The 24,949-nt window shown below is 37.5% G+C and overlaps 3 protein-coding genes across 3 annotated transcripts; 1 reads left to right on the top strand and 2 right to left on the bottom strand.

The window, feature by feature from the left end:
- Window positions 1-3,424: 3,424 nt before the first annotated feature.
- LOC104897844 (germin-like protein subfamily 1 member 13) lies at window positions 3,425-5,096 on the bottom strand. Its single transcript, XM_010684799.3, has 2 exons — window positions 4,957-5,096; window positions 3,425-4,032 (listed from the first exon to the last, which is right to left on the bottom strand). The coding sequence occupies exons 1-2, from the start codon at window positions 5,078-5,080 to the stop codon at window positions 3,482-3,484; spliced, it is 675 nt and encodes a 224-aa protein (XP_010683101.1). The 5' UTR covers window positions 5,081-5,096; the 3' UTR covers window positions 3,425-3,481.
- A 4,626-nt stretch (window positions 5,097-9,722) lies between these two features.
- LOC125498298 (uncharacterized) lies at window positions 9,723-10,643 on the top strand. Its single transcript, XM_048646352.2, has one exon. It carries the CDS (start codon window positions 9,723-9,725, stop codon window positions 10,641-10,643), a length of 921 nt encoding a protein of 306 aa, XP_048502309.2.
- Window positions 10,644-17,535: 6,892 nt separating this feature from the next.
- Window positions 17,536-24,367, bottom strand: LOC104897843 (exportin-2). The gene is made up of 3 exons (XM_010684798.3): window positions 24,164-24,367; window positions 20,828-23,764; window positions 17,536-17,876 (listed from the first exon to the last, which is right to left on the bottom strand). The coding sequence occupies exon 2, from the start codon at window positions 23,762-23,764 to the stop codon at window positions 20,849-20,851; it is 2,916 nt and encodes a 971-aa protein (XP_010683100.1). The 5' UTR covers window positions 24,164-24,367; the 3' UTR covers window positions 17,536-17,876; window positions 20,828-20,848.
- Window positions 24,368-24,949: the final 582 nt, after the last annotated feature.

Below are 24,949 nucleotides of genomic sequence, written 5' to 3'. Positions count from 1 at the left end.
GGGAGGGGCTAGTGGGGCTAGGGTTAGGGGTCGGGGTTGGGTTAGGGAGAGAGAGTGTTAGGGTTTTTAGGGTTTAGTTAGGTTTATTCAGTTTTTTTAGGGTTAATTAGTTAGCGGAGCACTAACGTCCATTAGTCAAAAGGGCAATTTGGGTAATTTTTTTAAAGGTCAGGGTATCAATTGAATTTTTTTTTAAAAGGTCAGAGATATCTGGTGAATTTTGAAAAATGTGGAGGTATTTGGTGAATAAACTTGTTTGTTAGGGGTATTTGGTGAAATAACCAAAAATACATTGATTGTAAATAGTTGTAATGTTTGTTGTGAAACAAAGGAAACAAAAATATTGTAAATGGACAGATTGCACAGAAATTGTTATTTCTTGCTTCCTTCTAGTTATATGCGTTGCACCTTATAGCAAATGTCATATTTATACGACAAGAAGTCAAGAACACTATTACAAGTCAATGCATGTACACTAACTCTAAATGCATGTACACTAACTCTAATATAAATTTTGGCAAAAATCTATCATGCATTAAATGCGTGACATTCACTTTTTGACTTATAACAAGTCTGATTATTGGCACTACTTTGTCTCCTCTAAATAAATAAAGCTTGATTAAACTCCTAATCTAACTCTTTATGTTTAGTTGTTGTTTACAGTCTATTGGATTCGATCAACCATGAAATCTTTTGTGGTGACAACGATCCAAAGTTTGATGGTGCTTACCAATTAATTATTTTGGTTGTTTCAGTATGGACAATTCATCATCATGTTAATGGAGTATCCCATGCATGGTACATATGGGATAACAAAGACATTTTAAATACTTCCTCCGATCTTTATTAGTTTACCCATTTCTTTTGTACAAAATTTTAGGAGAAATAATATTATGGAACATAAATGGAAAGAGAAACTAAAATTTTATATTAAAGTTGAATATATGTGTGATGGAAAGTTAGTGGTCTCATTCCAAAAAATAGAAACAAAAGAAGTGGGTAAACTTAGAAGGGACATCCAAAAAAAAATACGGATAAACTAATAAAGGCAGGAGGTAGTATGTCATAATGTGTAGACACTCTAAAATTCAGATAATGTAATGGCCGCTTAGAGTACTCTTTGGGACACACACATGACACATATACTGATATACATATATCTAATCAGTAATTAGACTCAGGTTATGTCCCGAGTAAGGAAAATTTTCATTTATCAATATTATATTTTAAAATAATAACGCTAAATATCACTTGATCCAGTTGTTAAGACTTTAGTATATAAACTTGAAGTCGTACAAAATCAAACTCTATACTATGTAATTTCTTTTTTTAATTGTATGTTCGTCATATAGAGTAAAATACTCTAAGAAGAGTGCTACGTGGCACCGTTTTTGTTCAGGAACACTTTTTAAAATATTAGTATAGGTATTTGCACAAAATGAAAATTTCTAATAAAAAACCATAAATAAGTGAAAAAGAAGAGAAAAGCCTCACAATATTTTTTTTTTTTTACTTTCATAAGTAGAGTTAGTTTTAAAATAAATTTTGGAACGAGAGGAAAAGAAGTGGTATTATAACCTATATTTCATAATTATTCAATAAGAAATTATATGATGTTTTTTCCATGTCTGTCTTTTTTTTTTTTATTAAAAGAGATAATTGGTCTGAAAATCAATCCCTACTAAGCTACTAACTTGCACGGCTCATCAGCTTAGAGGTTGGGTACAAGGCTAAACAGTCCAAAATTAAATGCCCAAAATATATTTGAGATGAGAATTCAAACCCTAAACAATGCCCTAAAATTCGGGGTGATACTCCACTGAGTTACCACCTTTTCGTCAATGTCTATGTCTTTTGATTTCAAGATAGCCTTTCCCCATATCTTTATCGTCTCCACATCTACATTTATATCACTACAAAAATAAGTGGATTTAGCAACTAGCCATTTTAGTTGCTAAATGACCAAAAATGGTTGCTAATGTTGTTAGCAACGAAATTGGCAACCATAATGGTTGGTTGCTAAAGGGTCAATCACCAATTGTATTTAGCAACAAAAAAGAAGTAAATTTCGTTGCCCTTTTAGCAACCAATTTTTTCATTTTCGTTGCTAAATAGCAACCAAATTTAATAATTTTGGTAGCCATCCCAACTTCCCAGGAGGTCACCCATCCAAGATTATTCCCAATCGAGCACGTTTAACTATAAAGCATGTTAACATATGAGCTCCCTGATAGAAAGATGCACGTTATTCAAATAACTAGTATAACAATTGTTCTTAAAGTATTCATAGATGTTACATATGGCAACGAAATTATAGTTTTGGTTGCTAAATAGTAACGAAATTATAGTTTTGGTTGTTAAAATAGCAACGAATTTAAATTTTTAGTAGCCAAAATAAATATTAGCAACCATTTTAGTTTGGTTGCCAATTAGCAACCATTTAAAACTCTAGCAACATTAGCTTGGCAACGAAAAATGGGAATTTGGTTGCCAATTAGCAACACTTTGGTTAGGTTGCTATATTGGCTACTAAAAATTCAAATCAGTTGCTATAATAGCAAGGAAAAGTAAATCAGTTGTTATATTGGCAATGAAAAATTATACATTCGTTGCTCATCTATAATAGCAACCAACAACACAAGCTTAGCAACCACTTTTCAACATTTGGTTGTCAATTTAGCAGCCAATTTAAAATGGTTGCTAGATTAATTTTTTTAGTAGTGTATATTATGTTTTTGTCCAACTAGTGTACAATAACTATTTTTCCTATTAAAGAACTGATCTGCAATTGCAATTTAACTTTTAACTCCTAATTTGATAATAGAATCTCTTCTTTCAACTCCCATAACATGACACCATCTTAATCATGACTTCCATTGATATCAAACCTTATTTGTTCATGAAGATTCATAAACTATATAGCCTACTAGGAGAAAAATTGTAATTTTGAGTGCTTGTTTAGTTGAAATTGTTAAATATAAAAAGTTAAAGTTATTAGGAATTGGAATTTTATTGATTTTGTTTAGTTGACAAATTCATAGGAATTAGAAATTCTCAGTAAGTTTCATTCTCACAAAATGGAAAAAATCACTTACCTAAGGAGACCTAGGTAAGTTTAAATTCCCATGAAAATTTTCATTTTTCATAAATAACCAAACAACATTTAGCAAATCTTAAAAAATACAATTACATAGAAAAACAAAGTTCCAAATAATCTGCACTCCTTACATTAAACCAAACGAACACGGATTATTATACTAGTCATTCGATTTCTTTCTCAGCACTAGGGGTTATAGCTGTTATTATAACCCCTAGTGCTCTTATTCCCTAGTGCTCCTACAATTTTGGGTCAATATATATCTATCATCTCATGTTTTTACCAACACCATATCACCACCTGGTTATTATTTCATATATATGCTAATAAGTAAATGTTTTAAACTCAGATAAACTCCAACATGTTGATTGTTGAATTACAGGCTTATCCAAAAGTACGCGACTGAAGCTCCTCTACTACTTGAGGATCAAGCTGGAAAGACCTAACTAGTACATCGACCAAGATAGGTGGCTCAGCCCCGAACACAGCAGCAGCAGTAGTAACAACGCCAGGATTTTGGCTGCTAAATGCTGAAAGTGCAACAGCAGGAATCTTACCAATATTTGCCTCAAAATGAATAAGTGCTTGAGGAAAAATGAACACATCTCCTTCACGTAGTACTGATGCAAATAACCTGTTTTCACCATTTGGGAGATTAGAGGTTACGAAACCTGCGTAAAGAGTTCCTTTGAGAACTGTGAGGACTTCGGTGGCGCGAGGGTGATGGTGTGGTGTGTTCACGCCGTAAGGTGCGATGTCGATCCTTGCTAATGAAATGCCGAGGGTGTTTAGTCCAGGAAGGTTATCTGGTGTGATTCGTGTGACATTAGACCCAACTTGGTTGTTTGTGTTTCCTGGTATGTCTAGTCCTCGAAATCGGAAATCCTCCACTTTGGCTGCCATTGGGTTCTTGCAAAATTTCCCATTTACGAACACTGCATATCAAACAACTACCCATATGATTTTATTTCTCGCATGATCCATTTGGAGTCTGTTGTGACAGATGCAATTAACGATAGCAAAAATAATGAACAATCGGCACAAGAATTAACGTGTATGATTTTATTTCTCGCACGATCCGTTTGGAGTCTGTTGTGACATATGCAATTAACGATAGCAAAAATAATTAACAATCAGCATAAGAAGTAATGTGGTTCATTAACAATGTGTTAGCTACGTCCACAGGTAGAGGAAAAATGATTTTATTAGGTTTAGGAGAGACATTACATAATAGAATGAGGCAGAGGTAAATAATAAGGTTTACATAGTATCCTACTAATTAACCTAAATTGATGTGTCTAAATTCGAAATTGAAATAGACTCGATATATTAAATAACATATATTGAAAAAGTTTGGGGGCGTTGCCCTCTAACCCCACCAGAGCGTTTCACCCTGGACCCTGATTCGCTGATTGTCGTGCTAGATTATACCAAGCGTCCTAGCGTCAGATAAATAATTCAAAACATAGTTCAACATAGTCGTTAATAAATGATGTTAATAAGAATGAATTTAAGTGTAATATTACAACGAGATCACCTTGAAAATCACTATGGGAGACAATTTCAACTCCAAGTTTATGTTTTTTTTTCCTCCATAGGGAAGCAATCTTACTTCTAAGGTTGTGTTTTTTTTTTCTATTTTCATTACCACGTAAAAGATGGTATTGAATGAGAAATGAACAATGATTTTCGACACAAATTTACATACAAATTCATTACATTACCACCATTTATAATCAACAACCAATTAAGCAGGTCATCAGATATAAAGCAATGATTATTTTTTGAGCTAAGATTACCAAGAAAATTATTGAGTATAACCAAAATGAATATCACAGCTTATAAGATGAATTACATACATGCATTCTTTGGTTCGTCTATGGCAACGCAGAAATCTTGTAGCGGACTAGGATCTGCGGCGTAGGCCACATAGGACGTTATGGCTTGAATGACAAGGTAGACATGGAAATAGCGAGCTCCCATCTTTTTCTTATTAGTAGTCTTCGTTGCTAAATGCTACACACTCAATACATGGCATCCGAGATGATCCCTTTTATAGCTGGAGATACTAGACTTCGAAGACGTGTAATTCATTCAAGAGTGCAAATCTTTTGTACCACTTGTTTGTATCATTATATTGTGACTTCGAAGACGTGTAATTGGATTACATATTATTAATTTCGGTTGGTCTTGTAAGAAATTGTTACTTTTAATTAAAAATTAGGCTCGGTCCAAGCTCAATATTAAGAAGAGAACATGTCACTTCTTTTTAATATTGTGATCAATTTGATCCATTTAGGGATCAATTTGATTTATTTCGTGATTAGTTTAATCTATTCAGTAATTATATTCTTTAACAAATTTAGTGACTAGTTTAATTCATTTAGTGACTGGTTTAATCTGTTTCGTAAGACTACCGAGTTATTTTATGAAATTGTCTGTGGTAATTCGAGAATCAAGAAAACAAAGGAAGGAGAAGAGAAGGGATAACTACAATAGTGTTGGGTTAGAGTGAATGGAATGAGCTTGTTAAGAAAATTCAGTATTAAGTTCGTCTAATTTTATATTAAAATTAGACCGTCTATTCTAATAATTTGTATATTAATTTTGTAATAAACTTTTTATTTTAAAGAATTCAAATAATACTGAGAATCATTCACATCAACCAATTAATAGATTGAGTCACACAGATAATGGTATAAATATGTGGAACAAAATTTTTCTGTTTCTTTTTGTTTCCACTTTTTCTAGGTTTGACGATAGTTAGTGAATTAGGAGATGTGAATTGGAAGATGATAAGTCTATAAAAAGTTAAAACTTAAGATTTGTGTATGATTGTTTAATGACTATAACAAAATTGTAGCCATTATAATTCAGCCTTTTTTATAGTCTAATCTTATTCATTGATCTAATTAAACCTTAAAAATATAGAAGAATGGAGAAAATGATAGTTTCAATAAGAAAATGAAAATAAAAATTTCAATTACTTAAGGCTGTGTTTAGCACTAACGTTTGAGGTAGCGGTTAGCGGTGTGACAAGATTAAAACGCTGCTTAAGAAAATTATGAATGTTTGGTAAGGTAGTGGTTGTAGTAGCTGGTAGCGGTTGGAGTAGATTATGAGTAGCGGTTGTGGAACGTTACTACAAGTAACGTTTGAGATTTAGAGGTAGCGATCTAGCAAATAAACACTATATAATAGCATAAGCTAGAATTATTAACCAATGTTTTTTATTTCTTTTTCCTTTTATTGTCTATTAATTGTTTTATTTTATGGCAATTTAATGTTTATTTTACAATAGCAGAGATGTAATTTAAATATTTGTTTTAAAGATAAGATATTTTACAAGTATATTATTAAAATTTGGTAATATAAGTTTTTCGATGGTTGAATATTTTCTTAGATTTATACATTTCTTTGAGTAGCTGAAATGTCGTATACTCCTTTTTATGTAACTTCTTTGAAAAAATAAATCTTGATCAACTATTGAACAAACATATGCAATTGTTGTAGTTCATTTTAGAATAAATGTCATTTATTGTCTTTTACAATTTCTACAAGTACTTTTACCAAACACTTCTAACTAAACAACTAATTTAATCGCTGATCGCTGACAGCTACTAGTAGACAGCTAGCAGTTACCCCCAACAGCTACAGCTACTACAACCACTAGTTTTTGCCAAATATGCCCTTAATCATCTTTCTCCTTTAGAAGTATTGTTCCCTACTTGTTTTAGTTTTTTTTATCGCTACTGACAAAAGTTTCTGGAACATAAATTAAATTAACATATACAAATTTTAACATACAAAATTTATTAATGTATAAATTTAAATTATAATTTAATTATAAAGTCAACTTTTAATGAATGGTGTGGCTCTAATACTAAAAATTAATAATGGTCTAAAATACACGAGTTATAGTGGCTAAAATTTTATTCTAGTCATTGTAAAATTGTCCAAAATTCATTGTGTGGGATATCTCCAATAAGTATGCCTCTCCTTGAAATCCTAACAAGATAATAAGATATGTTATTTTTCGTATATTCTAGTAGTAACACATTATTTGTGAACCCCTCAAAAAAAAATCAATTCCATTTTGTTTCATCTTGATGCGTGTAAAGAAATTAATCTAGCTCAATTTCTCGTGAAATGAACCTTCGTATTTGTAAATTACTAGAATCCAACACAATCCGTAATACTTCTAACAGAACTAGTAATACTCCCGAGAATCCCGATCTCCATCTGAACCCAACACAACCTAAAATTAATTAGACCCCAAATTTGTTATTTTAAACCCGACCTACCCTTGAGTCTCCACCCGTACTCAACATGTAACCATTCCGTGCCTAAAATTGTTGGTTTAAACCCGATCCGCACCCAAATCGAGTGACCGAAAAGTCGATTAACCTGACTAAACCTTAACCCGATCACAATTCGTCCTTCGCCTTTCCTTACCACCTTTGTTCTTCTTGTTTAAATACTCTCTCACTGTAATTCTTGCGAAAAACAACCACCAAATCCTTCGCCTTTCCTTTCACTTTTCACTGTTAGTTTTATATTTGTTTTTTGCCACTGTTTGTTACTGAATACCAACACAAAAAATTAAAAACTTTCGCTTAGTTCCAACACCTTCACCATCCGAATTTCTACGTTACTTTTTAAACTTTCCACAACCTATATATTTGGCGAAGAATGAGTTTCTCAGAACCTCAAACTAGTAATAGTGAAGGTCTTCCTGTTCGTTCTATACACAAGCGCATGGGTATCCTTGTTAGCCACCCGCCATCGACTCTTCCTCCTCTGCCTAATATCGAGTGGAGTCATTCTGTAGTTGGCTGTTTTTTTGATCTTGTGCCTCCAAATACGAGCTTGGTTACTAATGTGGTCAATACTCAGTGGCGTACTCGAGGCTCCATTCGAGTTCTTCGCACTGGGATTTATTTTATCTTTGAATGTCAAGACCCGCGTGATTGCGCGGCTCTTCTTCGCCAACACACTACGGTCATCGATGGTAAGATTATTACCTTTCGCGCTAGTTCAGCCAATCAAGTTCCTTCCACTATAGATTTTAGTTTGGCTACGCTATGGGTACGTATCCATAATTGACCTTGGCGTTTTTTGGAAAATGCATGGACTGCTCGTATATTATCTCACGTTGGGTTGGTTGATTTAGTGGAAGAAACTGGGCCGGGTCTCCCACAGGAGGCTTTTCTTCGTGCTCGTTTAGTCGTCGATTTAACACAACCACTAATCCCAGGTTGCTTCTTGCCCTTGGGAGATGGTCAAGTGGTGTGGGTTTATTTTCGATATGAAGGGGTTTTTAAGTTTTGCAAACAGTGCGGTTGTGTAGGCCATCACACTGGACGATGTCCAATGTCTGCATATGATGCACACCATCTTATTCATCATCGATTCCAGCAGTTTGAACATGATGGTATGAACATCATGTTTGGTGCTATGGGTGTTCCTCTTTATACAAATATTATTCGTGGGTTACCAGATCGTTTTATTTACCGTAATGTTCGTGTGGATTTAACTCATGTGATTCCTGGCCATGAACCCTATATATTTGAGGAACGTCATGTTGATGTTCATATGGTGGATTCAAGCTCGGACGAGGAACCAATGGAGGTAGCAAGCTCGGAACCTTCGCCTGAGCCACCAAACTTGCCATCCCAAGCAAATAATCCTTCTCTTCATGAATCTGACTTTCATACTAATCCCCCTATGTCTTTTTCCCGGGGATCACCTGCAAGCGTCACTCAGAATCTTTCTCCTGATATCAGTGGCCACGAAGTGTTATCTCCACCTGGGCGCCGCTTTTCTACTGATGTTATTACTTCCGGCCACATCGAGGATTTTGTATCCCAAGACCTCAACATGTGCCACCCGTATCTACTGCAATTTCTCATCCTTCATTAATCGTACCTACAGCCGCAGCACAAATACATCGAAGCAGACCTTTTTATCGTCATCTGGGGATTACTACGCGACCTCCGAAATTATTTCGCGTGGCAATCGAACATGAGGAGTGTTATGTGCCTCCAACTGATGATGCATCGGGGTTTATTCATCAGTCTCCTGGTTGGGATTCTCTTAGCAATGTGGGAACTCTTGAGGCACTAGTTGAACAAGGAAGGGCTACGAGTGGTCCTCCGCATCCTGACGAACCTGGGCCTAGTACTTGGTTTTTCGACGATCATAAGCGCAGGGCCGAGGATTGGTTGCATAGCCAATCTGCCAATGACATTGCTGGCTTGCCTTTGGAGGTGAGTTATAGATCTCACGCAGGAAAGCGACAACGTTTGGAACAATGGGAAGCTAAAGGAGGATTTAATTTAGGCTTCCTACGTGGTGATGTTCGTACTAAAGCTATTACTGATGTGTCTATGGCTCGAAATTTGGAAGTGGAACCTGGGGAAGAGATTATGTCTTCTTTGGCAAAGAAACGTCATGCAGCTACTTCACCACCTATGCCGGCTAAGAAATGGATTTTCAAACGTCAGCGTGGTAATGATGTCGGCTCCACTGCTACTGACATGGAGGGACATTTTTCTTTGTTGGTTAAGGTTGCAGATGACTCAACTAGGGTAGTGACTGACCCAGACCAGTCACCTCTAGTTCCATGAATATCCTTTCGTTAAATTGTCGGGGGTTGAATACCAGTGATGCCCCGATAATTCCGTACATACGCTGGTTGGTTGCGACGGTTAAGCCCATGTTTCTGTTTTTGCAAGAAACAAAATGTTCAGTTGCACATGTACAGTCTGTGTTACGAACTACTAATCCACACACTGTAGTTGGTGTAGATGCTCTAGGGTATAGTGGTGGGTTAGTTGTGGTTTCTTGGGCACCTTTTGCTGTTAACGTACTTAGGTCCACGTGTAATTTTATGTTTTGTAAAATATCAGCAAATAATGGAATGATTTGGTACGTTTTGTTTTTGTACGGAGAATCGCGCCAAGAATTTCGTACTTCCTTATGGGATCAATTGTTACACTTGTTAGAGGCGTATCCTGACTTTGTTATTATTGGTGACATAAATCAACTTGATCATTATGGGGATAAGTTGGGTGGGACTACTATGATTAGGGGATGGGAAGAATTTACCACTTGGAAGCATGCTCTACAACTACAAGATATTCCCTTTGTTGGTCCTCGATTCACTTGGACAAATAACAGGGATGGTGTGGATTTAATTATGGAACGTCTTGATAGAGTGTATGCTTCCCCAAATTGGAATGACAGATATCCACTTGGTTTTATTAAAAACTTCCCTATTCTACATTCTGATCATGCAGCTATCTTTTACCAGACAGAACCACCAACCCAGGTTCATCGTCGGCCATATCAGTTTGAAAATTGGTGCCTCCTACACCCTGATTTAACTAACATTATTTCGTCTGTATGGAGCATTCCCATAGTTGGGTCAACAATGTACCGGTTCACGAAACATCTATCCATCTTTCGCACTCAGATAGGCGATGGTGTTTGGATCATAAAGTTGTATGGGGGATTGATTGGCAAGAACTTTCTACAAAGTTAATGGCCAATGCGACTGATATCTCTTCTCTTCCTCAGGTAACGCTTCATGCTCCAACGTCAGCAAGAGTTGAATAAGTCTGCTTTGGCACACTCTTATTGGTCGCAACGATCTAAAGATAAATTCGTTCAAATCGGGACCTCCCAACCAAGTTCTTCTATAATAAGATGAGACAAAAACAACGCGCAGCATATATATATCTACTACGGATAGCAGACGACCAATGGACGGAGGATGGCCTACCATAGTAAAACTATTTTACATCATTTCAAGGTTGCATATGGGCCATCTCAGGTGTCTACTGCCTCTGACCAGGTCCAGGATGAGGCCATTGATTTAGTACTTCGTGACTTAAATTTACCCCATCTTTCTCTCTCTCAACAACAACAGCTCATTCGACTTTCTCTAAGGATGAAGTGCATGAGGCCATGATTGGTATTGGTCAGGGCAAATCTCCTGGGATGGATGGATCAACGGCGGAGTTTTTCAAACTTCACTGGGTTGCCCTTGGAAACGAGGTATTTCAAGCTGTTAATCACTTTTTCACAACAGGTTTCATACTTCATGAATGGAACCAGACGTTGATTGTTTTGTTGCCTAAAGGACCGAATCCTGAGGATGTGAACAATTTCGGCCAATTAGTTTATGTAATACCATTTACAAATGTGCTTCGAAATGCCTTGTCAATCGATTACGGCCGTTGCTCTCTGATCTTATCACAGAATATCAGAGTGCCTTCATTCCAGGAAGGCATATGGATGACAACATTTTGATCAGTCATGAGTTAACCCATGTTCTTAATAAACATCGAAGCGGTAATGTTCATCTAGCGGCTCTAAAATTGAATGAATAAGGCATATGACCGGGTTAACTGGAGGTTTCTCTTAAAGGTTCTTCAGGCCTATGGATTTCCGCACAGTGGTACAGTTGATTAGTCAATGTATATCTACAGTAACATATCGCATCCTGGTTAATGGACAGGTGACAAGTCCTTTCCTTCCCATTGTGGGCTCCGTCAGGGTGACCCACTTTCCCCCTATCTGTTCTTGTTCTGTATGGATATCTTCTCTCGCATGATAATACTGGCTACGGATATTCGACTATTTGATGGAATTCGAGCTCACAGGTACGCTCCTGCTATATCTCATCTGTTTTTTGCTGATGATGCTCTTCTTTTCTTTAAAGCGTCGACTACTTCTTTGACGAACTGTCCAATCTACTTGTCGATTCTGCCATATTTCTGGTCAAATGCTCAGTTTACGAAAGTCTTTTGTTAAATTCAGTCCAAATGTTTCCGAGCACTTGGGTCAGGAATACAAACGTATCTTGCAATTAAATGCCAACGTTTCACTGGGCACATATCTGGGTACTCCTGTGGATATCCAAGGGAAGAAAACTCAGCATTTCACCTTCTTACTTGATAAAATTTCACAACGTATAACTGCGTGGAATCATATACCAATTTCGCAAGCTGGGAAATTGATTCTCATTAATTCAGTCCTCATTGCTTCCATAGCTCACATCCTATCAGTTTTCTTATTCCACAACAATCACTAATAAGTTGGATGCAATGCTAGCACGATTCTTCTGGTCCAATTGCTCAGGTAAAGGAATTGCTTGGAAAAAAAGGAGCTCTTGCATTTGCAAAAAGGTGCTGGGCGGACTCGGATTACGTAGTATTGCGATGCACAATTGGTCGCTTCTGATTAAGAAAGTACGGCGTATTCATAGGGATTCCACTGGCCTTATCAGTAAAGTATTTGCTGATCAAACTTTGCGGCCGAGTTCATCAATATCTACACTGCGTCCTATGCGGAATCAATGTTCTTGGGGTGCGCGCGGGTTAATTCACGCTGAGAAGGTGCTCTTGACAAATTATATTTGGAAAATTGGATCCAATTCCAGATTACGAGCTGGCAACGAGCGCTGGGTTCATGGAAGGCTTCCCATCTTTCGGGATAATGTCTCTCTTCACACTGCCGCTACTGCTTCCATTGCTTCCCTCTTGTTGCCACACCAACAAGGATGGAATGTATCCCGGCTTCATTCACTCTTTCATTCCAGCACAGTTCGTGATATACGTTCTCTTGAAGTGCCACAACTCACAAACCAAGAGGACCTGTCTATTTGGCCTTTTACTTCGTCGGGCCAATATACTACCAAATTTGGGTACTACTTCCTCTCTCGAAATACCGATATATATCGCATGAACCCCCCTCTCAATTCGGAGTTCTTTCGAATCTTATGGGGATTGCGCATCATGCCAAAATAGAATCCTCTGGAAACTGTTCCATAACGGGTTAGCAACAAAATCTAACCTTTCGTACCGTGGTTTGACTAGTTCAGATGTTTGTCCAAATTGTAATTTGGAACCAGAGACATGCCAACACCTTTTTCGATTTTGTCATCTTTCCACGTTAGCATGGCAAACTAGCCAATTGAATCTTAATTCCAATCTAACTCCCCTTGTGAGCTTCAAAGACTGGCTCATTGCTTGGATACACTATTTCTACCAGCAGGATGGATACAATGGCCTCGTCTTCCTTTATTTGTGGCTATTTTATGGGCTATTTGGCAGGGACGGAATCAAAAGGTCTTCAACAGCACAACTCCTGATCTGCCTCTCATCCGTTCACTTCAGGACAAAGGTATCCAACAACACTTCACCTTTATGGCTACTCCTCTTCCTCAACCTCGGATTTTGCATGAGGCACCAGGTCCGCCAGGGTTTCTTTTCGCACATTTTGGGTTTTCCTTCTCCGGGGTACCACAGTTACAGATACAAGTGGATGGGTCCTGGAAAAAGTCTTCTCCTTTGGCCGGTATTGCTTGGGTTGTTGATAACGTTAGTACTAACGCAAGGAAGGGACAAGGTAGCTGCATTTATACTGAGTCAGCCCTGGTGGCTGAAGCACGGGCTTGTCTGGGGGCTTTGCTTTGGGCTCAAGCTCAGGGTTATTATCACCTTCTGATCTACACAGATTCCGAAATTCTGGTCCGGAGTTTGCTTCATCAAGCCACACAACCTATTTCAATTGCCTGGACTCTCAACGACATTCGAATCCTGGGACAACAACTTCAATGGTGTCGTATTCTATAAAGTCAATAGGCAACAGGTACAGCGGGCACATGACCTGGCCAATCATGTTCGCCTAGGACAGATTCCAATGGCCAACCTGTAGTTGGTTATTTTATGATTCTGTACGTTTTAACGATGTCCAAAAAAAAAAAAAAAAAAAAAATAAAAAAAAATTCAAACAACTCCAAACTTATAAATTTTCCCATCATAATCAGAAACTTTGTTGATCCATCAAAAGTTTCGTTAAATTACCAACCACCACGATGACAAAATTGTTTAAGTCGACATTTTTGTCTTTATGTAGAAAAACTAATAATTCTCTTTTGAACGATAACATGAACCCCATTTAAACCTTTCTCTGACAAATAATGTTTCCATTTACTTTTTTTCCGCTATACTACTAAAGATCTTAATATATGTGGCCAAACAATTGGATTCTATTTTAAGTAGTATATACTTTGCATAGGTTTGTAAGGTAGTCTTTTGAGTAGGTGATTAGTTACCACATCGTATTAATTTATGTCAACAGAGTTATGTGTGTATCCCAGCACCTAATTAGACGTTGACTACTGAGCTAACTACAAATTGTTCTTAACACAGCAGTCTAATAAGTGCCTTCTGATCTAGAGTTTTTATTTTACGTTATTTTCGTTTACTTTCAGAAATTTTCAAAGTGTAATATCTATTTTATTACGGAAGAAGTAGTTTTTGGACTCCGTTTCGACTACTAGTTATTTTTTGTGTTATATTTCACTAGTTCAAGATAGTTAATTTCATTTGTTTTCGTAACCATATTTGTTTTCGTAACCATTGGGTTCATAATTTGCTATAGTACTCCATTCACGTATGCAGAGCCGTCTTGGAGATTTATTGGGCTTTATTCTAAATTGAAAATTGATCCTTTCTTTCCGGTTAGTGAGAGAAAAAGAGCATAATTTTCCGTAGAGAGTGGAGAAAATGAATACTAATTGATAGATTGGCTTTATATTTGACGATTGTGAGAAAAGGTTTGATGACAATATTTGATGGAATAAGTTAGAAAGTTAAAGATACGGAAGGTTGAATTTTTGGTGGAAAAGATTGAGGAAAATGATAAATGATAGCGTGAATTATGAAATCTAGAGAATGAAGATGTGAAGCGCTTGCGGTTTAGGGTTCACCAAGCATCACAATTTTAAAATTGGGCCCTTTTAAATAAAACCAAATATTTTAAAACTACGCCGGTGTGCAAAGGAGCTCTTTTCACACCCATAGTTACGATCCTACAGGTATGATGCTACATTTTTTCATTTGTTATAATTCAACATGCTCAAGATAACATGTTATTTCATTCAATTAGGTCTATTATTTTTGGCCTTATGTATGCATGTATTTTTGTTTAGGGAGTTTTGAATTCTCTGATTATTTTTGCCTGATAGAGTATAAATTTATTCCTGAGATTCTAACTATCAGTTTAAATTTTTGGATGAGTTGGTCCTCTGACATGGTACCAGAGCCAACGTGTTATAAAGGTCATGGATTCAAATCTCATCCACCCCTCATTTTCAAGTGGAATATTTAGCGTCAAGTATGAGATAACCTGTGCTGCATCTACACTTTAAGCCCAATGGGCTCTTACTTGAGGGGGCGTGATAGAGTATAAAACTATTCCTCGGATTCCAACCAAACGTTAAATCTCATACTAGGCGCTAAATATTTTATTACTTTAAAAGAAGGGTGAATGAGATTGAACCCGTGATCTTTATGTCACATTGGCTTCGATACCATGCCAAAGGATCAACTCAACCAAAAGCTTAAGCTGATGGTTGGAGTTGTAGGAATAGTTTTATACTCTATCATCCCCAACAAAAGATATTTTTATTTAATAGTGTGAAACATGCACAATGGTGTACTCATATCTGAAGAGTTTCTCCAAAAGTAGAATTTCCAAGTGTCTCCTTGTGTGTTTTGCAACCTTATAATATACTTCTTTTGTATTATTTTGTTCCTCATATTTAGAATTTTAGCACCATTTAGAACTAAAGAGAATTTTTTTTAATTCTTTCATATTTATTCGAAAAAATATTATTATATGGGGTCTTATTTAATTCATCTCAATGAATACAATAACATGTGAAGACAAAAATATCATGAAACTATCCTTTGGTTGCAAAATGCAAGAAGATTGCATTTATTAAATTATGTTTCAAGTATTCCTTTGTTTTAATACAGTGAAAAATATTTAAAATCTCCAAAAATAGAATTTTCCTAGAAAATGCTAAAATAAGAAAAGGATTTCCCACTTTGCAAATATCGTCCACGTCAAACTGAGTCACAAACTCACGATATTTCTATTTTATCCTTGCACAGACAAAATCACAAAAAACCGCTTTACATATTAGTTGATGATAACAAAGTGGTCTTGGTATAGTGGTTGCTCATTTTATTCCTTAACCAATTGATCAAGGGTCAAATCCTCAACCTTTGGGAATGGAAAGAGATTATTGGCCAGCCTTTTATCCTTAAATGGAGCACCCGAAGCGAGAGGATTAGTCGCTGTTGTTGACGTTGGATACTTAATTGTTCACCAAAAAATATTAGTTGTTCAACTAGTTTTACCGCTAATTAAATTAGTGATACATTAATAAGTCTAACCGATAATCCAATTAGTGGTTAACTAGATACACTGGTAATTGGAGTAGCGGTTTAGTGGCTAACTAATGAAGAAGCGACAAACTAAATAAATTGTTGTTGTCGTTGTTGAATCATCTCTCTCTAGTCTCTACCTATTAGATAACATTATATGTAAAAGGATAGAATAGTCTGTAACTAGTCATAGGCCTGTATAAAACAATATATATATTGAATGTCAGGTTAACCTACTCAAGGTTAACACAAATATTCTCCTGTACATGGTATCAGGGCCAAGGTTTTATTATAGGTAAAAGGATAGAATAGTCTGTAACTAGTCATAGGTCTGTATAAAACACTATATATATTGAATGCCATGTTAACCTACTCAAGGTTAACACAATTATTCTCCACACTTGTACATTACCCTTCCCCTTTTAAACAAAAAATCATATGGCTTCCAAAAGATGATCGAACAAAGACGGTTTTTCCCATCAATACTCACTTATGGCTTTCCCTTTCCACTCCAATGCAACAAACATACGGCCCAGGATGCAATGAGCCAATAATCTATTGATCTGCACGCAACACGACTCTCTCACATCATCCCCAAGACCCCATCTAATCCATGTCGACTCCATCTGTGATCAATCGGTGCAATTTTCCCCACCAAAACAAGCAGAAACCAGTGGTAAAAAAACCCAGTTCGTATTTCGTAGCAAACCACAATTCAAAGTAATGGTCTACCATAGAGAGCTGCCGCTTTCTGTAGCGGATTTCATATTATTGAAAGCTAAGCATAAATAGCGATTTTAACTAGATAAACCGCTACTAGGATGGCGATGATTAAAAAAAACTTTACTCGCACCCGTTCCTATGTAAACCGTACGTTGGAAATTATTTCAAACTTTAACATAGAGTAAAAATTGTATACTACCTTCGTTTCATATTATTTGCAACGATTTAACGTAAAGTGTAAGTAGAAAATGTCTAAATCTTTACAAATAATATGAAATTGAGGTAGTATAATTAACAATATCTAGGAAAAAAATTTCAAGATATAAGATATTGAAAGAAAATATCCTAAACGAATGAAGTGAAAAGATGAACTTCAGCAAAGCTGTGTGTACGCATTAAAATTTGGCAACCACGAATTTTCCCGAGTTTATATGCCATTTCGCTTTCCATAAAATAGACCAAATCCGATAAACAAATCAATTGATATTTGATACTCTATATCAATAAACAACATCCCTCGACAAACCCCCAAAACGGCTGTTGTCCTGTAAGACTCAATATGAAATACTATTGTACAATTACAGATCACATCAATGATCCAACTGCACTCATACAACACTTATAAACCCAAGATATCAGCCCAGCCCAGGCCAGCCGAGAGACATAGGCGCATATGCAGCCATTTGCACCTGCTAATTTGCCCGACCACCGCCGAAGTACCAAAAAGAACACCCACATGGCCACACCAGACACAAAACAGACACCCCCAAAATCCATTCGGTGGAGCTCAATTACTATGGATCATAATTCTGCGCAAAAAAAAAAGAACCAAATCAGTACAGAATCTGCACGCTGTTAGCTAGACCATACGGTTAACTTGTGTGAACTCCGCAAAGGAGGAAAACTAGTAAAACAGTTAATTGTGATTGTCTGTACACATATGATATGCCATCAAATACAAGAACAATATTGTCAGAGATCAAGTTATGCATAGTAACTGTGGAACACAGAGCTACAGGTCAAACTACTAAGGTAGAGAGACCAGAGCTGGAAATTTATAACTGGGCGCAAAGTTACTGAGAAAATCCTGAACTTGGCCTATTGATCGCATTTTCAGCTGTAGGCTGTAGCAGTGACTGACATTTAAAAGAGCTATTAACAATTCAGCAGATGAAGTAGCTCTCGATGAAAATAAACTACAACCAAACTTCAACATATATTTAAACCAAAATCCTCTATTTGTTATATCTTTAACATTATATGTATGCATACATATATTTAACAATACGTGGATATATATATATATATATATATATATATGGAAAAATTGATTTAATCAATCCCAGCTATGGGTGTCCTGCTGTAGGCCTGTAGCGGTTAATTTGCCATTTTTTTCTTTTTTTTTCTATCTTCTTCCTCCCTCCTTCCTTCACTGCTCCTTCTCCTCTGCCACCCAACCCCCTCCCCCTTCCACCCCACTACCATTTCCCGTGCCCCAACCACCCCTTACCTTCGAAACCCCTCCCCTTCCTCTCCACTACCCTCTCATTCCCCCACCTCCACTTTCCCCTCCCCTCCCCCAACCCTCTCCCTGAACCCCCGCCACCTATCCCAGCCCTCAAAACCCTTCCTCTCCATAACCCTCCCCTTCCACCACCTCCAATTTCCCCTTCCCTTGAAACTCTCCCCTTCGGACCACTAAATGAGAAGAAGAGAGAGACACAGAGAAGCAGCGCCTAAAGGAGAGAGAGACACGAGCAAGGTCGCTTTCACAGCCGCATCACCAACAAGGGTTGCGTGACCCATCACCGGCAACCAACAACCACCGTGCCGGTAGCATCCAATCAGTAGCCGGAAAGACAAAGAGATGAAAGAGAAGGAGCACCGACAACACAAGGAGGAACGAGCGAGAAAGAAGCCATGACAGGCAGGTCACATCAGCAGCATCAGCAACGACATGGCGGCGCAGCAGCGGTGGCCAACACAACACACTAGGCGAGAGAGAGAAAGAGACAGGATGCGGGAAGGGGCTTCACGGGGTTGGGGTTTCAGGTGTGAGAGAGATAAGCCACGAGATAGAAAAATTGCTTTCGGTTTTGCGTTTGCGGAGACGAAAGTGGCGGCGCCGGCACTAAATTGAGTTGCCAAGAGAGAGGTGTCGTTTGGGTGGAAGGGAGGGGAAAGAGGAGGGATGGCAGGGGAAGGGGAGGAAGGAGGGAGAAGAGAGAAGAGAGAAAGACTGAAGGAGGTAAAAGAAATGGGTCAAAAAAAAGTAAAAGGAAATATAGGGTTTTTTACTGGTTTGGCAAGTCACCGGTCCACTCAGACCACACTGCATAAGGAGGATTTAAGTTGGGATTGAATATTAAAAAACCATAGTTGGAATGTTTAAATCAATTTTTCATATATATATATATATATATATATATATATAGGGGTAAGATCACATGAGAATGCTCCTTACATGAGAAATGAGAATGAATCTCAACCACACGATTGAAATAGGGTTATAATAGTTGTTAATTAGAGCTATACCTCCCTAAAAAAATTTAAGCCCAATTTTTTTTTTTTTTTTGAGTTTTTTTTCCTCTAATATTTTTTTTTTGGAGTTACATCACTTTTTCATTAGAGTTATAGCGCGTAAAATTTATTCTCATTTCTCAAGTAAATATGCATTCTCATATGAACTCACTTCTATATATATATAGTTATCACTAGAAAACAGCAAGGTTTCTCTCTCCCTCAAAACACACAAAAAAGAGGTTGCAAGATCACTATTCTTTAAAAATATCTGAAAACAGAGCCTAATTTGTACTACACCAAATTTTATTGGCAAACAATGAATTTAGACAGGGTGGAGTAATTGACATTCAGCTTCAACTACTAACAAGTAACAAGAATATAATATTTCTTCGTATTACTTGTTCTGGATTGAATTCTTTATTCCTGTACTAATTCTTGACACAGACAAAAAGATCATCCCAGATGAAAACATTGGGCAGATTACAACCATCTCCGGCCACAAAACACCAAGTACAAAGCATTCCGCTAGCAACAAAATTTGAGAAATAATTCAAGCAGACTGGAATTCATCAAAAATAGCTCCGCAGTAACTTACTGAAGTACTAAAGCCACATGAATACAAGGTTTAATAGACGAATAGGACTACATGAGTAAGAGAATAGCATACTCAAAAAGTAAATATCTATGTTTAAGCATATGATCAACCATAGAAAGCGATATGTAGCCCACAAAAGATTAATTGAAAATTTAGCACTTCATGCCTAAAATGAGATAGCAAACCACTTGAGCACGCACAAAGGAGAACAAACAAATGTACTATAGGTGTTGGAACCACAAGTAGCAAGTACGCAGAATTCTCAGAAAGCGGGTACTGTGATACATGATTTCATTAAAATAACCTATTATGGGAGGTTAAAGTTAAACAAAAAAAATCACATTACTGGATTAAATTACTTCCTTAGCAGTGGAATAACAAAATGGTAATAATTCATTCTGCATCTAGGTAGGATAAAAGGAATACTAGTCTTTATTCAGGGTATATGTAATCCTTTCCATAGAGGAGATAAGCGAAGAGAATAAAAGAAAAAACTCCCAAGTCAGTAGAGCATCCATGGTACAACTAAATCAGCAGGAACAACAAGCTCAATAACAGCAGAAATAGAGAAAAACAGAAAACATAATCATACATGAATTCATGTTTAAACTGCAAGAAACGAAAGAAAATTGGAGACATTACTTGCTCATATTAGGCAGTAGTTTAAGTGCTGAAAAGCTGAGACAGTGCAGCTTGATTGGCAGAGTCAACATTCTCGCTGATAACTTGTCCATATCTCCCAGTGGAGAAGTCCGAAAGATTCCCCAAGGAAGCTCGCAAAAATTGTTTTGGATCTTTGATTTCCTTAAGTGGATCATCATCTCTTTTGTTAACATTATAAAGGCGAATAAATGTAGCAGAATAGCTTCCAGTCTCAGCAAAATCTGGAACTTCAGATTCTTCCAGTACTCTCTCTTCTTCTGGCCTGGTAACAAGAGTGATAATGCTATCTAACATTTTACCCCAAACCCTAGAAGCTGCAGGATCTAAAAGGGCAGGATATTCACAAATGAGTTTTGTTGAAGCCACTGCAGTTAACTTAGTCTCAGTAGCACCTGTGATCTGTTTGAGATTTGGTATCCAGAACTTCTCCAAGATTGTCAGAAATAGACCAGGCTGAATTTTGTCCATGGTGCTAACAAGATTGTTCCAACCATGCTTTACTATAAAGAGAGAGATAAATATGAGAAGGCACCTCACGAACTTCGGGGTCTGGTTACTCTGGAGACGAGTAAGCAATGAAACCAGAATTTGTTGGAGATATCCTGCAATCACTTCATAGCCAAGGTTCTCAACAACTGTATTGAGCACAAAAAAAGCTTGCTCATCTGTCCGGGAAGAAGGAAGAAGCTTGCTGTATATATTGAGCACCTCATTAAGCTTTCCACCTTGGTTAAGTTCATGGGGGGCCATCCGAAGAAAAGCCTGAAGCAGACGCACGAGGGCTGGGACATCAGCAGATTTGGTCCACAGATCAGGAAGCAAAAGAAGGTCGAAGAATTGCATGTAGTGTGGTGGCAATGGGGGTCTATTCAGTTCAACAAGCTGTGCCAAGAGCTGGAATGCATATGGGAAAAACTCGATGACATTGTTAGTTAAGATTGTTTGAAGACTAGGGAAAAGGCTACTTTCAAAAACCGCTATAACAGAGGGGTCCTTCTCACAAACCCGCTTAATAAGCACGGCAACAGCCTCAAATAGATAATGATTGAATATAGGGTTTTTAGGGTTCTTGCACACTTCATTGAGAATAGAAGCCATTCCAGACATGCAGCTAGCAGCAACATCACTGGAAACATCTGCAACACTAAGGACCCGCATGATGCACTTCATAAGATATTGGTTCTCCTCAGAATCGGGAAACTTCATTGCGTTAAAAAGGTTGTTTAACAGCATAGAAAGATATGGTGCAATATCAGATGCAACATATCTAGCTCTAGCGCCCTCATCTTTAACCAGCAGAACTTTATCAATAAAAATAGCAGCATAAGAGTGGACCACATTTGACTCGACAGCAAGAAACCGTAACACTTGAGGAACCAAGGGCATCACACTGGTCTTTGGAAGCTGATCTCTGAATACTGTTATAAACTTAAGTGCACCTGCCTTGAGCAATGGGTAAGAATTAACATCTTGACTCTCTAACTCTGGAACAACCATCAATGTAAAGAATGATTGCAGATCAAAAAACCCCGTCAATACATTAGGGCCTGTAGCTTTTACAGTGCTTAATGATATAACCAGATAAATGGCAGAGTCCTTGTATTTCCAATTTGCAGCTGGGTTCTCACCACATGTGGTCAACATGGACTGTATGACACTGTTCACCATGGGAGCAACCTTCTCTCTGTAGTGAGTTGCTATTCCTTTAAGCAGTTCACATGCAGCTCTTCTCCGAGTGTCAACATCACTTCCTTCCATATCTCGTCTAATGAACTCAATATAATTGAACTCAAAAAGCTCTTCATCTTCTTCCCTTAGCATGACATTTGGAATGACAATGTTTCGACATATCACATCTAAGGAAGCTTCGTCAAAGAGCTTGTAGTGGTGTGCCATAGAGCTGACCATTGTCAAGAACTTGATAGCAGTAATAGCAAGATGATCACGACCTGAAGATGCAGAAACAATCACAAGGAGGGTCCGTACTGCTTTCTCAAATTGACCCACGTATTTTTCGAAGGGCTCCTCAGTCCTCGCGATATAGAGGGTCAAGATTTCACAAATAGCAGCACGAAGATTATCAACAAGAGCCATCTCACCTCCTTGTTCGAGGACTGGGTATGTGGTAGTTAGATATGTTCCAAATATATTCACATATGATCCCATGTTATCTTCAAAGAGATCAGGCAACTCCTGAAAGTTAAAGGAATAAAATATCCTACAACACAGCCTCTGTGCCTCAAATAGGGGCTTTAAGTTTGCCGCAGCAGCACCAGAACTGATACCTGAATCAATCAGAGATGCAGTATGGGAGAACAACTGCAACAACGGGAGTGCAAAATTATCCAAACAATACCTCAAATCCAGCCTCAGATCATTTGTCCCGTACCCATGTCGAAACTTCTTAAACAAAGAGTTGGCAGTCCCAAGAATTCCATTAATAGCAGCATAATTACCACCCTCACTGAGTGCTTGCTGAAGCCTAGTATTGAGCATCGGAAGTAGCTCGGTCCACTCCCTAGGAAAATCATGCTTCCCAATGACCACCAACGCCTCACTGAGCTGAGCTTGGATACGAGGCGTAGACTCCAGCATCAGAGTCACAATGTGCTCTTTAATCAGCTTCTTTTCATCCTCAGGTATAGGGTTCGGCAAGGGCACATTAGGTTCAGACCGCCTTGCCATTGGTGCCCATCGAGCTTTAAGATAGTTTTTAAAGTTCACTGCTGCAGCTTGCTGGATCTCCTCCCCAACACCCGGTGTGCGTATGAGTGTAAGAACAGCCAACCCATAATTTGGCTGCTCCACTGCCTCACTGAGACTTGCCTCAGCAGAGCGCCGAGGCTCAGGGTGAGGAGATAGAGTGTTTAGAAAACATTGTGACAAAAACTGGAGAGTTTCTGGGCTAATTGCCATCTGCAAACAAAATCAAAAGAACCCACAGTACTGTAATCAGACAAATAAGAAAAACCCTCAAAAGGTTAACAAAAAAAATCACTCCAGCTTAAACAAATAGACCAAAAAAACGCAAAGATCACAAGTTTATGTATCTTCTAGTTAGAAAATCTTTAGGGATTACTTCATTGCCTCAACAGCGAGAATTCGAAAAACCCTAACCCTCGAAGTTGATCGATAATGAGCAAAATTAGTTCACAACTATTCAGCAATTAGGTTTGTTTTCCCTAAAATTAATTCCGAATTAACAGATTATAATATCAAAGGATCAAAATTTAGCCAGATTAAAGACGAAATATAACATAGAAATACACCATGATATAAACGGAAATTCAGTAGTAATTCCAAAAGAAATCTGACCTCGAAAAGGCAGAACTGAGCAGAAGGATCGTCGGCAAGAAGAAGAGAATCGTCGGCTTTGCAAGGAAATGGAGATAGAGAGAGAGAGAGAAGAGGGTGAGAGTTGAGAGTGAGCTTCAGTTGTGTATTTTCAAAATTGCGCCCCTAGGACCTACTGTTGCAATAAGGGGGAAGAGAGTAGGAAGAGAATTACGTGGCTGCTAGGTTGGTTAAGCCGTCAAGGTAAGAAAAAAGTATTTGACTCGTTTCATATCTTCTCAATTTATGGACTTTTAGATAATTTTTGGAGAAGAAAGAGGTAGAGCATACAAAGAAGAAGGACTCATGTGAGAGGAGAGAGATGAAAAGAGTTTATTGCCCAAAAAGAAAGTGTAACAAGTAACGTGAAACCTCCCACAATGGAAAGTGTAATAAGTATTATGAAACGGAAGAAGTAATTAGGAGACCTTCTTAACGACGGGAATTTCGAATTGATGGTTTACAATGATGTGGTGTAAAGCAGAACTATTTTAATCTTCAATTAAGAAATGAGAGTTTATTAAGTATTTGATGTTGGCAATATAATCGTTTGTCTTGTTGGTTTCTTGATAGATATGCTTGATATTTTAAGAGATGAATTGTTGAAAATTGTTTGAATGACTTTGACAATGTAAGTGATTTGCCAAGGACGGCCCCAAATGCTAGTTATCTCATTGATAACCAAAAGTTGTCGTCTTCAATCTGTAGATGTTAGGTCGTGTTCGGCACAAACTTTTGAGGTAGTCTAATTATAATCCATAACCTTTT

The sequence above is a fragment of the Beta vulgaris genome, chromosome 6 (assembly GCF_026745355.1).
Source record: "Beta vulgaris subsp. vulgaris cultivar EL10 chromosome 6, EL10.2, whole genome shotgun sequence".
In the NCBI taxonomy this organism is placed as follows: Eukaryota; Viridiplantae; Streptophyta; class Magnoliopsida; order Caryophyllales; family Amaranthaceae; genus Beta; species Beta vulgaris.
The sequence above is the reverse complement of the archived record's forward strand: the minus strand, read 5'-3'. Positions and strand labels throughout refer to the sequence as shown.